Raw genomic sequence first — 16,442 nt, forward strand, 5'->3', positions numbered from 1 at the left:
GACAGGCACCAAAACTACACAGAGAAACCCTGTCTCAGAAAAAAACTGAGCCAGAAAAAAAAACCACCACCACCACCAACAACATACTAACAGAAGTAAGACGGTGGGGACTGAGAAAGGAACACAAAGGGTTAAGTATGGTCCAAGTAAGTTCTATGCACATGTGAAAACATCAGTGTTAACCCACTACATTGTACATACAATGAATACAGCATAGTAAAAAATATGAAAGTGAAGAGAGACTGTAAACAGAAACAGGGTTTGGGGAAAGAGGAAAGAGCAGTGAAGGGACAATGGATATGGTGGAATATGTTATATTCATCTATTAAAGAATTGCAGAACAACCCATTATTTTATAAAATTAATATGTGATAAGAAAAATAAAATTTAATTATCTGCATTTTAAAAAGAAATAAAAAAACTGAGCCAGAAGCAGGGTGCCCAGGGGTAGAGCCAAGTGACAGATTGTGAGACCCTGGTTTGTGCAGAGAGCCTGGAATCAACAAGACATGTCCCAACAATGATGAAGGTCAAGAAGTACCCTTAGTTGGAATATTTTTTTGAAAAACAAAAGAGAAAAAGAAAACCCAGGACATATACTTAATGATTTTCACAATGTCGTTTCTTTTTCCTGATGAAACCTGGAAAGACAGACTAAACTTCATTTACAAAGCATCTTTCTACCAGTAACATGGAAAGACTACATGGAAATCTCGCTGTTCAAGGACTCTAAAAGGAGTAAACCAGCAAGCTCATTAGATCCATGGAGAAGAGGAATTACAAAACCTACATGTAATTGAATGAAGTTATGATTTTTCCATCTCTCAGTTTGACTGTAGGCTCCTCAAGTATAAGGAATGCGCCAGTGTTTAGACCATGATTCTTGTTCACAGAGCATGACAGGAAAGAAATTCAAGAAGGGTACAGGGAAATATGAGCAGGAACTATCTTTTCCTCCATGAGGCTGCTGTACTTTCTTTCTCTTAAGTTCTTGGCCTTCCCAACCATCTTTTCCTGTCACACTTTATACAGGGAATATTGTGCAAAAATCACTGCATAGGAAACAATAGCAAGACTCCGTCCTGGAGACTGGCCTGAAGAATTGGAGGAAAGCTTGAAGACCCGTCATTTTTCCCACTATAGAATCAGCCCCATTCTCTAAGCTAGCATATTTTACAATTCTCACCCTTTGGGGTAAATCTCAAATTCATTCATAGGTTCCAGCTTCCTGGAACATGGGTGCAAACGGAAGAAAGCTTGCAGAGCCCCTGCTGGTAGGAAGAGACAAGCTCCCACAGTTCATGGTAACAGAGAGCAGCACACAAGTTCACAAGTCAGTCCAACTTCTATTCACTCTAGTGTAGTGCAATGGGATTCTACACATGTACTCAGCTCAAAGCTGCAACCACGTACAGTGCACGGTTTCCCAGAGTCAGTGAGGTTGGCCTTCGGACACTATGTCATTTCTCAAGGATAGACCAATTATTGAGGAGGAAATTCTGAATGTGACTGCCTTTATCAAAATGCGATGTTTAATTTTTCTCTCAATCTCCCTTTTTTTAGGCCTAATTTATACTTTAACGTGGATGACTGTTTTACCTGCATGTGTGTCTGTGTATGACATGCATACCCAAATATTTCACTCAATCTTATGCAGTTGGGGTGGTCTCTATGATTTTAGAGAAAAAAAACCTGAGGCCTAGTCATATCTGCCATTCAGCCTTTATGTCTTCTGAACCTGAGGATGGAGCTGTTGATGCTCCAAAGCTGCTGCAGGAGATGAGCAAACACATGGAGTATCCTGAGACCGTTTCTGCCCGTGGCTCCTCACTTAGGCTTTACACTTTCTTTTCAATGTAAACATTGCTGGCATACAGTTTTAGAATGGAATTCTAAAGCATTATGCAATTTGAGGTATCTAGGTTCAGAAATTTTAGCAAAATATTCTTATTTGTGAAGTCCATAGTCTACCACAGTCAGAATAATTAAAGGAAAAAGAGGAGATTTCTACTTCTGCAGAGAGCATAAGACAGAAGAAAAGATCATGGAGAACTGGAACTCCTGTCCAGAGTGAGGGTCTGCATGTCTCCCAGCATACTGTCTGGGACCTGCAAAGTCAGCAAGAGCATGGAATCCTTGTGTAGCTGGTCAGCCCTTCACAAAATTCTTGAAAGCAGAAAGGTCAAACTCATTCCCAACTATCTTCCTCCCACCTGTTGTCTGCAAATGTGAAGTGAAATAGCATTATGGAGGCAACAAGGGTAAGTCCTCGAAAAGATGCACATATATCTCTCCTCAAATATTCTACCCAAGAAGAAAGAAAATGCATGTTCATACAAAATCTGTGCACAAATATTCTAGGGCCATTATTTATAGTACCCAAAAGTTACAGGAAGAAGCAAATACCCTTCCACTGAAAATGGATTAAGAAAATGAATACTCAACCACTTGACTAAATGTGTTTATCAGCTGTAGGAGTTCCCTGATAGAATTTTTGGGTTTACTTATACATACATTATCATATCATTTGTGAATAATGATACTTTGACTTCTTCCTTTCTAATTTGTATCCCCTTGTTGTCTTATTGCTCTAGCTAGAAGTTCAGATACTACACTGAATAGATATAAAGAGAGTAGACATTCTTGTCTTGTTCCTGGTTTTAGTGGAATTGCTTTGAGTTCCTCTCAATTTCATTTGATGTTGGCCATAGGCTTGCTGTTCATTTCCTTTATTTTTTAGGTATGTTCCTTGTATCCCTGATTTCTCCAAGACCTTTATCATGAAAGCGTGTTGGATTTTGTCAAAGGCTTTTTCAGCATCTAATTAGATGACCATGTGGGTTTTTTTTCTTTTAGTTTGCTTATATAGGGGATTTCATTGGCAGATTTTCATATGTTCAACCATCCCTGCATAAGAGTAACTCAAAAAATTAATAGCCCTCCTATATACAAATGATAAATGGGTTGAAAAAGAAATCAGGGAATCAACACTTTCACAATAGACTCAATAATATAAAGTATCTTCGTGTAACTCTAAGCAAGCAAGTGAAAGACCTGTATGACAAGAAATTCAAGTCTCTGAAAAGAGAAACAGAAGAAGATCTCAGAAAATGGAAAGCTCTCCCATGCTCATGGATCAGTAGGACTATCATAGTAAAAATGGCAATTTTACCAAAGGCATCTACAGATTCAATGCAATCTCCATTAAAATCCCAGCACAATTCTTTACAGACCTTGAAAAAACAATACTAATCTTCATATGAAAGAATAAAAACTAGGAGAGCTAAAATAATCCTGTACAATAAATGAACTTCTGGAAATAGCACCATCCCTGATTTCAAGCTCTACTACAGAGTTATAGTAATAAAAACCACATGGTATTGGCATAAAACAGACAAGTAGACCAATGGAATAGAATCAAAGACCTAGATGTAAATCCACACACCTTTAGACACCTGGTTTTTGACAAAGAGGCCAAAATTATACAATGGAAAAAGAAAGCACCTTCAACAAATGGTACTGGTCTAACTGGATGTCCGCATGTAGAAAAATGCAAATAGATCCATATCTATTACCCTGCACAAAACTCAAGTCCAAGTGCATAAAAGACTTCAACATAAATCCAGATACACTGAACCTGATAGAAGAGAAAATGGGGAATTAGCCTTAAATGCAGTGACACAGAAGAACACAGAGTGACTTCCTGAACAGGACACCAATAGTGTAGATACTAGGATCAAAAATTAGTAAATGGGACTTCATGAAACTGAAAATGTTCTGTAAGGGAAAGGACACTGTCAGTGGGTTCAAGGGAGAACACCCAGACTCTCTGGGAAGGAGAAATAGAAGAGATTTCATGAGTGGACTGGGGGCTGGTGGTGATGGGAACATGAGTGATCAGTTTGGGAGGGTTTGGAGGGAAAGAGTACTGAAAGAGACAACTGGAAATGGGGGAGGGGAGCATTTTGAGTTCAGATAAAAACTTGTCACAGGGAAATCTCCCAGGAATCTACAAGGATGACCCCAGCTTAAGACTCCTAGCAATAGCAGATACATAGCCTGAACCAGCCATTTCCTGTGACCAGGCAGGACTTGAAGTGAAGGAGTGGGACACCAACCCAGCCACATAACCTTCAACCTGCAGTCTGTCCTGCCTATGAGATGTGCTGGGGTAAAGGTGGCCTAAAGATTGAGGGAGTGGCCAATCAATGATTGGTCTAGCCTAATAACCATGCAAGGAGAATAAGCCCACCCCTGACACTGCCTAGAGCACCTGGACCCACAGGCTGGATAGCCCAGGGACCTAGGACAGAACCCAACACAACTAGAGGAAAAAATATAATGTCAATGTAATGATGCCTAATGATACTCTGCTGTACTCATAGGTTGGTCTCTAGACCAGGTGTTATCAGAGAGGCTTCATCCACCAACTGATGAAAGCAGATGCAGACCTACATTAGGGGGAGCTCAGGGAATCCTTTGGAAGAGGCAAGGATTGTAGGAGCCAGAGGGGTCAAGGACTCTACAAGAAAAACCACAGAATCAACTAACCTGGGCTCATAGGGGCTCACAGAGACTGAACCCACAACCAGGGTGCCTGCATGGAACTGACCTAGGCCCTCTGCATATATGTTACAGTTGTGTAGCTCAGTCCTCTTATGGGACTCCAAACAATGCGAACAGGTCAGTCCTCTAATGGGACTCCAAACAATGCGAGCAGGAACTGTCTCCAACTCTTTTACTGACTAACCTTGCCCAGCCTTGAGACATAGGGAGGTGTTTAGTCTTACTACAACTTGATATGTTATGTTTTGTTGATATCAATGGGAGGAGACCTGCCCTTTCCTGAACAGAAATGGAGAAGGGGTGGATTGAGGGGTGGGAACAGAGGGGGGGTTGGGAGGAAGGACTGAGGAGAGAGGAAGAGGGGTGAAAAGAGGCCATAGTATAAAACTAATTAATTAATAGAAAATCAGTATTCCTATAAAGGAATGTTTTCAGTCATAAAACCATATAAAGAATTAACACCTGTTACATTGTGGATGGACTATAAAAGCCTCATCTTGAACAAGCCAGACACAAAAGACAGCATAATGTATGAATATTTTTATAACATGAATAGAGCAGACAAGCCCAAAGGGAAAAGGGATAATTTATAAAAATGTAGAGGAGGGGAATTCAGACTGAATGTGACCAATAAACTTGGAACAATTTTTAAAGTGGTGTAAGTGTACTGGATCTTGATGACAGTGATAGATGCAGAACATAGTGAAGATCACTGATCCACAACATACTCATCTTGAGATGGTAAATATTTTGCTATGTGCAGGATGCCCACAACAGTAATGATATATAGTATATATAAAATATATACAAGGTACATAAAAAGGCAAGATTGAAACCGATGATGTTACAGCACATAGAGAGGAGAGTGAAGATCTTCTATGGAGACAGCCAGATGCACACATACCTGAGCTGGGTGTTCCAGGGGAAGGACAGCCCCACCTCTGAGGACCAGTTACCCTTGGCAGTGAAAGCTTTGCTAGAGGAGAGTGCTGCTGTGGAGGTGCTGATGTAGATGATGTCACCACTGAGCAATGCTGAGGCTCCAGGCACAGTCTGAGCTCCTCACACCTGCTCCTCCTGTCATTCTCACAGAACCACTGGGACAGTAGTTCATGGACAGTGGGTCAGAATCACATGGAAGGCCCAGGAGCAATGAGATTGCTGATCTTTATGATGCCTCTGATTCAGAAGGCCTGGGAAAGGGTTCATGAATGTGGTATTCTAGCAAGTTCCCAAGAATGCATGTGCTGGTGACTGGGAACTTCACAACAAAGAGTTTTTCCATTGCAGATAAGCAGTCTTGAGTGAGCCAGTTTACAGGAGTGAGTGTTCCTGCAGTGGAGGTGGAGATGACAAATGGGTTGTGCACCTTCTTAATGAGGGAAAGTAATTTCGATGAATAGCAGACCAGCAGAGATCAGAAACACAACCAAGCTGTTGAATCTTCACCTGTGTCCCTCCTCCCAGCCCTGATCTCTTATTTTGCATGTCCAACTCTGCAGGCATGAGGGCACTAGGGGATGTGGAATGTGAATCCCAAGGTCCTAGGAGATAAATAACCAAGGCTCTGAAAACCGTTGCTTCATTTGAGGAGGGTACCTTCTCCCATGGTACAACACTAGAAAAAAAGGAACAGGACTCAGAAGGGCGTGTGTGTGTGTGTGTGTGTGTGTGTGTGTGTGTGTGTGTGTGTGTGTGTATGTGTGTGTGTGTGTGTGTTTGAGACAGAGTTTCTTTGTGTAACATTCTTAGCTGTCCTAGAACTACCTCTACACACCAGGCTGGCTTCAAACTCACAGTGATCTGCCTTTCTCTGCCTCCTGAGTGCTGAGATTAAAGGCATGCTCCACCACTGCCTGGCTAAACAAGTGTTTTGAATGACTGGCGTGAATATTCATACCTTCAGTTCTCTTGATTAATTTCATTCCCTACTCTCCAAAATTTGGTTTCCTAATATAAATTTAATTTCAGAGCACTTTGGGCATGGTAAGGTACAAGTGTAATTTTTTTTCTCCCCTATTATACGGGTCATGGTTGACATTGACCCAGGTTTATTCAGTTATTTTGGTAAAATTCTTGTGGGTACAGCTCCTGGTGTTATGAGGAGAAACAATCTCATCAGCAGAGATGCTGGTCCTCTGGCTCTCACCATCTTTAAGCTCCCTTTTCCCAAATATTCCCTGGGCTTTAGCTGTGGGAGTGTTTTATAGATGTATCCATTGGGACTGGGCTCCTCCACTAGTCAGCATTTTGATCAGATGTGGTTTTCTGGAATATATATGTATATGCAAATACATATATGCATATAAAAACAATTTATTAAAAAAGAGGCCATGGAGTTGAAGAACAGAAAGGGGTGTCTGCAAAGCTTTGAAGAAAGGGAAGTGGAGGGGAAAATGTAATTAAATTACAATCTCAAAAATAAAAATAAAATGACTATTATGTGAAAGGCCCAAGACATCTGTTTGTTTAGGCAAATTTAAATGCTATGTGGAACTTCAGACACCGAGATGCAAATGTCCGGGGAAGACTGTGTGAGCTTAGCTTTGGGAAACGTGAGTTCCCTAAAGCTGCTGATTCCAATGGGAAAGCTCAGCAAGGTGTGTCAGTTCAGACCTTCTGGCCTCTCTGTGCAGCATTCCTTCTTCCCAGGTGTGGGCAAACCCTCTGGGATGAAGGCCTGCTGTCCTGCTCCCTGACAGGCTAGCTCAGAGAAGCCCTGCAGAGACAGCTCAGGGAAGAAATGCTGGGTGGGCACTTAGAACCTTTCTGGGTGCATTGCTTGGCAGGAAACGAATCACTGTTCTGATGAACAAGTGGGGCTATTTATCCACCTAGGCAAAAACACAGGGGTCACATTGTTGAAGTGGAATTTTTATTGAGTTTTTGGAGGTAACAGAAGGTTGATAAGAAAAAACAGAATTTGATCAAAGTTTAAAAATGTATTAAGCAGCCAGGTAGTGTTGGCAAACACCTTCAGTCCCAACACTTGGGAGGCAGAGGCAGGTGGATCTCTGAGAGTTAGAGGCCAGTCTGCTCTACAGAGGGAGTTCCAGGACAGCCAGGGCTGTTACGCGAGGAAACTGTGTCTTAAAAACAGAACAAAATAAAGCAGAACAAAACAAAACAACTTTTTATTAAGTCATATTATCAACACGGAAAAAACCATTCACCCAGGTGTCTAAGATAATTGAATGTTATTTATCTGGAAATTATTTAAAACTCCAAATGTAAAAACAGAAGAACTAACAAAGCAAGTAAAAATCCCTGCTGTCAGAATGGCTGAGTGGGTAAAACTGTCTCCAACCTGAGTCCTGAGTTCAGGTACTCAGATCCCCATGCTACCAGGAGACAGCCTATGGCCACAAATTGTTCTCTTACTTTACTCAGATGACACAGACATATGGGTGTGTGTGTGTGTGTCTGTGTGTCTGTGTGTATTTGTCTATGTGTGTGTCAGTGTGTGTGGTAGGTATGTTTATCTCTCTCCATGTGTGTCTGTGTGTATGTAATCACCTTATCAGGATAACAAAACAAATATAAATTTTGAAACTCCTAAAATTCACCACAGCCACAAAATAAATGAACTAACAAAGGGCTAAGAGCTACTAAAGATTGCCTGTGAGTAAGATAACAATGAGAATTCAAATGATGAAAAGATTCTTGACAGCACAGATCCTTGGGAAACACAGCCAAGAGTCACTGCACACACTTGGGGAAGGCATCTTCAGAAAGAGAAACAGAGGACACACTGTGTGTCAGCAAAGAGTCTGACATCAGCACCCTTGGGCACGGCTAGAGGTCAAGGACAGTGGTGCCTGCTCTGTGTGAACAAGGAGAAAACTGGATTAGACACCCATCCGCTGCCCTTCTGAATGTGTACCCAAGCGATTAAAAGCAGAGGTTGGAAATACATTTGTCACCTAGTGGGACAGCAGTGTCACTAGCAAGAAGAAGGTGTAAAGACAGCCAGAGTTGCAACAAAGGCTGAGCAGATAAAGTGAAGATATCCACATGGAGGAGTAACTCAGCCTCAGAAACCATGAGACTGACACATGTGTGGGGACTGCCCACGTTGGAATGGCCATATGGCTATATACAGTTGGAATAGTGATTTACTTCCATCATGACTGGAGTGTAGAGGGGGAAGCCAGCTTCATCCTGTAGCAGTCCTCAATGTCACACAGAAAACTGAGGGGTAGACAGATGCAGGACTCGGGAGAGAGGAGACACTGAGATCAGAATTTTAGTTTAGGAATACAGAATAACAAACTGCAGATCTATGGTGATGGCAGTTGAAAGACCGTGTGCATGTCCCTAATTCCATGTGCAACTGAAAGATCAAACTTCCTGTTAGCCTATTGTAACAGTGAAAAAGTTATAGGTCTGAGTTTGTTTCTAAATGGATTCTAAATGGAGTCTTAAGAAGACATAAGCTGGTGAATAAGAATGTCATATAATTTCTTGTTTTAATCAAAGAACTTAGAACATGCTTTAAAAAGGTTTTTGGGGCTGGACGGTGGTGGCACTTGCCTTTAATCCCAGCACTTGGGAGGCAGAGGCAGGTGGATCTCTGTGAGTTAGAGGCCATCCTGGTCTACAGAGCGAGATCCAGGAAAGGCACCAAAACAACACAGAGAAACCCTGTCTTGAAAAAAAAAAAGGTTTTTGGTGAACTATAATGGGAATATATCACTAGACATTGTTTTCTACAGTGTACTTTACTGAATCATGAGGGTTAAGAATATTTATGGTTTATTTTCCTTAGTTGGCAAATAACAAGAGCTTCTACCTACACATTGTAGATTTATAGATGTTCCCTCACTTAAAAGCTGTCCAAACTCTATCTCACTTCCATCACTACCCTCTGTCAAATTAAAGCCCCTAAATTCAATCCCAAGGCAGAGACTAAAGAAACACAATGTAACCTCAGTGATGACAATCAAAGCAGACTCCAAAATAGGTCACTTCCCTGTTGTTCACCAAGGTTTGTGCAAAGACTTCACAACTTTTGCTGTAGCTACAGATGTGAGTTAAGAAAGACCCCAGAGTGAGCAGACAGGATGAGATGCATTACACGTGCCTTGATCCTCAGGACACTCCTCACCCCACTCCATTCCAAGGTTTGCTTGGACCATCTCCTTCCTGTTTCGGGATTGCCTTCCCCTAAAGATTCTTAGAAACCCGGTTGCTATCCTCCCTGATTCTGGGGAGAATGAGCCCAGAGTCTGTAACCACCAGGAGACCCAGCCTAGCTGTGAATTAAAGGGAAAACACTGGGCTAGAATATAACAGCTCATGGAGCAGCACTGGCAATGATTTTATTAAAATCTCTACTTCTAATAGAAGAGCAGAGTTATGTTGGAAATCCACATGGAGTTAACTAGAACCTTCTATCCTGAGTCAAGTGCCAAACCCTCTGTGAGAGGACTTTCTCACCTAATGTCACTAGACTCACACACTCTGCTTCCCTGGAGCAGGGACCCACTGCTCCCTTCCCCACAGTGCACCATGGCAGCCCACACCCAATGCCCCAGGACAGGGTGGAAATCAACATCAGTATGTGCCTGCAGTCCCACAGCCTGGAGGTTCTGTCCAATTGCCCACCCAGCCAATGGCAGGGAGGGGGAACTGGGCAGGAGCAGTGTCCTGGAGCCACAGATTTGGGATTTAAAGCCTGGATTCACATGCAGCTGGGACAGAGCCTGGGACCTCAGCAACCTCTGAAGACCTGAGACTGTGAAGAACACTTGCCCAGCTGGACCTCCCAGGTGAGCCCCAACGCTCCCCCAAGGCAGACTGAGAACTGATACTGGAGGAAAGCCCTAGAGAGACTCCATGCAGGACCATGCAGTTCCCTCAGGAATGAGAGTATCAACTCAACCTTAGCAGATCTGGTGTGGGGATGCAGAATAGGAAGGATTGGCATCCCAGGAGGTCACCAAACCTTTCTGGAGGCCAGGTGTGTGCAAAATCTCAATAATGTGAAATCAGGCAAAATTGTACCCCTGAGTAAGCAGAGCCTAGTAGACTGCCACTGGTTACATAGTACAGGAAGTGCCAGTTTTCCTCTATATAATTTGCCATGGCCATCACTTCCTATGCCAAAAGAGATCATCTTTCTCATGTAAATGAAGGTCAGGGACAAGCGGCTGGTTTCATCGGCATGTGCCCAAAGAGCAGCATGTGGCATGACTCTGGCATGGCCCTTTCTAGAGTATCCCATGCAAAACCTTATAAAGCTTAAATCTGGCATTAGTATATCCTTGTTTCTCCCCTAAATTGATGGCTAGGCTCTGCATCCTGTACTCAACTATGGGACCCTCCTCACTGAAACAGTGAAGGAGAATTCTGAAGGCTCTTCCCAGTTGTGGGGCAGACAGATTCTTAACTGTTGTCCTTCCAAGATTCTCTAGAGAAGGCATTCCAGAAAGATTTCAGAAGGGAAAGAGTCAAGGCACAGTCTTACTACTGGTGTATACTGACCAATAAACGATGTCTTGTGATCCCGCCCCTGTCTTGCAGATCTCTCTGTATGTAATAGGAGAATATATTGTGCTTAAGTCATGGTTAGCTTAGGAGACCTTAGTATCAATGAAATAAAATGTAGGCCAACTATGTCTTAAGAAGAACCTTCTGAACCTTGGGTGCCTGCAGGCCCTGTGGTGAGCTAAATGCACAGTACACACACACTCAAAGTCCGGGAGCCTGGACAGCTGCTCTTCATTTTGTTGGACTCATGGAATTTTTTTGTTCCTGTATGATTGAAGCCAGCCTCATTATTAGCTGTGTCAACAATCATTGAAAGATGGATAAAATAGTTTTATTCTACCACAGTGGCCTTAATATCTTATGTAGAAATAAGAATTTATTGAAGAATTTCTATGATCATAATCTCATTTCTTCACCCTCTCTAGGTTCTGAAAGCATGATTCCAATTTTCTTCCTGGCCACTCTTTGTTTGGGGCTGGTCTCAGCTGCTCCAACACATGATCCCAGTTTGGATGCTGAATGGCATGAGTGGAAGACAAGACATGGGAAAACATACAGCATGGTTGGTACCATGAGAACTACCCAGAGGCAACACAGAGACAATGGTCCTTGCTGTGGCAAGTTTATAGAGAGTTTATACAGTGAAAGCCAGTTCCTCTCTGTCATGACCATATGGCATGCTTTATGAGCACTGATAGCAAACCAACCTATTGTCATGGGGTCTGGATTATGGCTTCCAGAGATGTACAGCCTCCCTTGGTACTCACCATCTGTAGAAGCAGTTCCACTGAGGGAACTAGGGTTAGGATTGAAGTAGAATACACACTGTATTTATTCCAGAATGAAGAAGGACAGAAGAGAGCAGTGTGGGAGAACAATAGGAAAATGATTCAGCTGCACAATGAGGACTATGCGAAGGGGAAGCATGGTTTCAGTTTGGAGATGAATGCCTTTGGTGACTTGGTGAGTGTGACATGGATTACAGAACATGATGCCTTCCCTTCAGTTCTTTGTACATCATCTCTCCCTTTGCAATGATTTGTTTACTTTTTCTTGAAGACCAATATAGAATTCAAGGAACTGATGACTGGATTTCAAGGCATGGGACCCAAGGAGATGAAGGTATTCCAGGAGCCTCTGCTGGGTGATGTCCCCAAGTCTGTGGATTGGAGAAAGCATGGCTATGTGACTCCTGTGAAAGACCAGGTAGGACATGTCACATTCTCAGTTATCTCCACGGCCAAGTCAAGAAAGAAATGCCATCCCTGCCTTGCTGACTATGGGGCTCCATGCAGTTCACTACCACTTGTGAAATCATTGTGTCATGTGAATTGCTGTCAACATCTGTATTAATTTTGTGGATGACAGCTTTTTCTTTCTTTTCTAGGGTCATTGTGGAGCTTGTTGGGCATTTAGTGCCGTTGGTTCCCTAGAGGGACAAATGTTCCGGAAAACAGGAAAACTGATTCCTCTGAGTGAACAGAATCTAGTGGACTGCTCCTGGTCATACGGCAACAAGGGCTGTGATGGTGGCCTGATGGAGCCTGCCTTCCAGTATGTGAAGGAAAACAGAGGCCTGGACACCAGAGTGTTCTATCCCTATGAAGCACGGGTAAATACAAATCCTAAGGTGTTGTCTTTCTTGATCAGGTTAAGAAAGCAGAATAATTGCAGATTTAATTTACTGTCCTTAGAATTTGTTTCCATGGTAGAATCCATCCTATTAAATCCTAACTGCTGTGGTTAAAGTGTCAGCCTTTGCACTCTGGTCGGATTCCATGGTTTCCATGTGGCTGCCCCTGCTTCTGTTCACATGGCGTACATGCAAACCATTCCACAAATAGTACAGATTTCTCCACTATGAAAAGTTATTATCTATAGGAATATGCATGGCATGTCATGGAAGATTCATGGGCTAATTTATACCAGCCACTGAAATCTACCAACTTCTCAGGTCCTGTGACGTTTTTATAAGCATATACACTTGGAGATCCTCAGCAGCAAATTCTGGGTCAGCTGTGTGGATGACAACTCAGCTGAGTGTAGTTCTGACTCATGTTCTCAAAGACGTGGTTAGCAATAACCATGGCTTTTTTTTACATTTGTCTTTCAAAGAATGGACCCTGCAGATATGATCCTAAGTATTCTGCAGCTAATGCCACAGGCTTTGTGAAAATCCCAGTTAGTGAGGATGTCCTTATGAGGGCTGTGGCCACTGTGGGACCCATCTCTGTTGGAATTGATTCTCGTCACCATTCCTTCAGGTTCTATAAGGGCGGTAAGTGTGCTTCCTTCCAGTAATCAGGGGAATGTGCCTCCACCAAAGCCAGTGAATTTGATGACTTTTTGGTATATAAAATTTGATGTAAATATTTTGAGTTATAGATGTTACATTCAACAAGAGAAATATTTATGTATTGTTTCTATTTTACACTAATTAAACACAATCCCATGAACATGTATCATGTTTTTTTTAATTAGCAAAATTGTGTTTTATGGGGCTTAATTTTATTGAATTTTCTGCAGTTGCTGAATCTTTATGATTTTAAATAGATAGTCCATTTATGTAGTTCAGTCTCAAGGGTGCCTCTTGATTCCTGTATTTTGTATTTCGTGTAGTTTCCTTGGACTGACACATTTTGTAAGCAGGTTGAGGTTTTTGCAACCATTCAAGCAAGTGTTTTCCCTAAGGATTTATGCTAATCTTTATTTCTGTTATGCTACATAAGAACTTGTGTCCCAAGCCTTGCTAACTCAGAATCACTCCTGTCTGTATGTCATTGCACTGAAATTAGAAATGTTTCCATTATTGTGGGTGACAGCAGTCACTGTGGGGTCACTGGAGCCTCTCATTCAGCTTTGATTTTTATCTGCCAGGCATGTATTATGAGGCAGACTGTAGCAGCAGTAATCTGGATCATGCTGTCCTGGTGGTCGGCTATGGTGAAGAATCAGATGGCAAGAAATACTGGCTGGTCAAGAACAGGTATAAATAGTCAAAAACATCTATGTTTGAAACACTAAAGGAAAGCACTGTGTGAAAGTTTCAGCAATTTACCCCACATATTTTGAATACAGAAGTTCCAGGTTGCACTTAGGATGATAAGACGTCATGGTTTGGGAGTGTTCAGATGGAATTTGAACCACTGCATTTCTAATTCTGAGCCAAATGTGGGTGGGGAGATGCCTTGTCCTATTTCTGCTGTGATTCACAGTCCTGTTTGATGCAACATTGGTATTCAAGAGTTGACCCTCTGCCTTCTGGTCTATTAAGTGTGTGTGGCCTCTGTCTCTGTGTTCCAATCAGGAGTTAATGTAATGATGCTTCTATACTGTGTTCTTTCTACCTAATGGTGTATATGCTCTTCTTCCAGCTGGGGTGAATACTGGGGCATGAAGGGCTACATAAAGATGGCCCGAGACCGGAACAACAACTGTGGAATTGCTTCCTATGCCATCTACCCCACTGTATGAGCTGCTGGAGAACAAGGAAGAAGTGGGGATGGTATGGACAGAGGAGGGCTTCTCCCTTCACGGACCATCCTCAGCTGTGGGGGGGTGACACCTGAGTCTCTGAGGATCACCATTTAATGTGACTACTGGGACATTTTACTCCAGTTAAATGTGACTGCCACTCTGCTATTGTAAGCAGCTTTGTATTTATGAGTTCTGAATTTTCATTTTTTATAAGATGTACACAATCTTTATAAAACCTATGCTTAAAAGGCTGATGGTTCTTCCTCCTGTCTTTGTTGTGATGGCTTCTCTAGTCAACATGCAATTCAGTGTGAAGACACAGAGAAGGCGATGATGGTGTTTGGGGGAAGAATGGATGGCTCTTCTAGTCATGAGGTCAATATTCCAGCCCTCATCAGAGTTCTTTCCAGACTTATGTCCTCACCATCAACCATGGTGCAATGAATAATAAAAAATCTAAATGAAAACTCTTGACATTTGAATTTTTTAATCCACACAAAATATCAAAGTTTAAATTGTTCACATTTTGTGCAGTAAGATGGCACTGTGGGCTGAGCCCTAACGCCCATTTCGAACACATCTGAACAAAGTTATCACTTTCCTTCAATCAGTGATTTTGTCTACACTTTTCACTTTGAAAATTTTTACCATACATATTTCTTTGAATTTCTTTGAATAGGAAAAACTGTTGGGTCTAAAGGTAGGACACTACAATTTCAGTGAGTTATTTATCTCCTACTTCAGAGGGAAAATGAATGTTAAACAAGATACACAATGTTTTTTTTTTTTTGGTTTTTCGAGACAGGGTTTCTCTTGTAGCTTTGCGCCTTTCCTGGGACTCGCTTGGTAGCCCAGGCTGGCCTCGAACTCACAGAGATCCGCCTGGCTCTGCCTCCTGAGTGCTGGGATTAAAGGCGTGCGCCACCACCGCCCGGCGATACACAATGTTTTACAGACAGAGCACAAGAGTTTCTTTCTGTACATATAATCCCTTTCCAAACACAGGCATATGTGGAGATGCATTAACTAAATTAATTCTAAATTAACTAAATTAATTATCGGGGGGGGGAGGGGCAGGGGAGGCGCGTTGGAAGAAGTTGTCAGTGCACTGGGCTGGTTATCAAGATGAAAGCAGGTTTTCCCGCCCTGAACTGTGAAAGCATTGAACTAGATGGCTTTGTTTATTATTTGTTTTATTTTACAGAAATTTGTCACTAGAACACTTCAAATAAAATAATACTAAGTAACAAAAAATAATGTAATATTAAAAGCTAGCAGTTCCAATCCAACCCCACTTCCTCCCACTGCCAACGTCACTGTAAACAGTTTGCCCGAACATTTTTCTTTATTTTCTTTTTTAAGTTTTCTGTTTTTCTTTTTTTTTTTTTTTTCAAGACAGGGTTTCTCTGTTTAATAGCTCTGGATGTCCTGGAACTCATCTTGTAGACCAGGCTGCCCTAGAACTCATAAAGATCCACCTGCCTCTGTCTCCTGAGTGCTGGAATTAAAGACGTATGCCACCACCACCCAGTCTTCTTTGTTTTCTTTATGAATAAACACACAACTATTTACCAGCTTCATAGATAAAGCCTTTAAATTTTATTTGCCCTGTAATGATATTATGTGAATCATGTTGTTCTAGGATTTCACTTTTGTACTCAGTGGTGAATGCTGAACCCCTTCCATGTCTCTAAACATATAACCGTATTTAATGTTCTCTGGTAAACATTTAACATTACTTTTTAAAATCATTAAGTATGTGAGATACATAATACTGATGCTTGTGTGTTCACTTCTGAGAGATGACAGTGGGTTTCCAGGTACGACAGTATGCTTATTCAAAAAGCATTTGCCATTCCTCAGTTATTGTCCACACCAAGCAACCCACACCAGTCTCGGGAGCAAAC

At 42.0% G+C, this 16,442-nt stretch overlaps 1 protein-coding gene across 1 annotated transcript; it reads left to right on the top strand.

Annotated features, from left to right (window-relative positions):
• Positions 1 to 11,494: 11,494 nt before the first annotated feature.
• Positions 11,495 to 14,738, top strand: LOC128103852 (procathepsin L-like). Its single transcript, XM_052728496.1, has 7 exons — positions 11,495 to 11,620; positions 11,899 to 12,021; positions 12,118 to 12,264; positions 12,446 to 12,670; positions 13,174 to 13,336; positions 13,936 to 14,044; positions 14,433 to 14,738. Exons 1-7 carry the CDS (start codon positions 11,495 to 11,497, stop codon positions 14,530 to 14,532), a joined length of 993 nt encoding a protein of 330 aa, XP_052584456.1. The 3' UTR covers positions 14,533 to 14,738.
• Positions 14,739 to 16,442: the final 1,704 nt, after the last annotated feature.

The sequence above is a fragment of the Peromyscus californicus genome, unplaced genomic scaffold, assembly GCF_007827085.1.
Source record: "Peromyscus californicus insignis strain IS unplaced genomic scaffold, ASM782708v3 Scaffold_8__1_contigs__length_139910024, whole genome shotgun sequence".
Lineage (NCBI taxonomy): Eukaryota > Metazoa > Chordata > Mammalia > Rodentia > Cricetidae > Peromyscus > Peromyscus californicus.

Bases quoted from the DNA above. Each gene is read 5' to 3' on its own strand.
- LOC128103852 (XM_052728496.1), top strand. From the start codon at position 11,495: ATGATTCCAATTTTCTTCCTGGCCACTCTTTGTTTGGGGCTGGTCTCA. The intron at 12,022-12,117 runs GTGAGTGTGACA...TTTTTCTTGAAG, and splicing joins TGAATGCCTTTGGTGACTTG to ACCAATATAGAATTCAAGGA. The intron at 12,671-13,173 runs GTAAATACAAAT...TGTCTTTCAAAG, and splicing joins TCTATCCCTATGAAGCACGG to AATGGACCCTGCAGATATGA.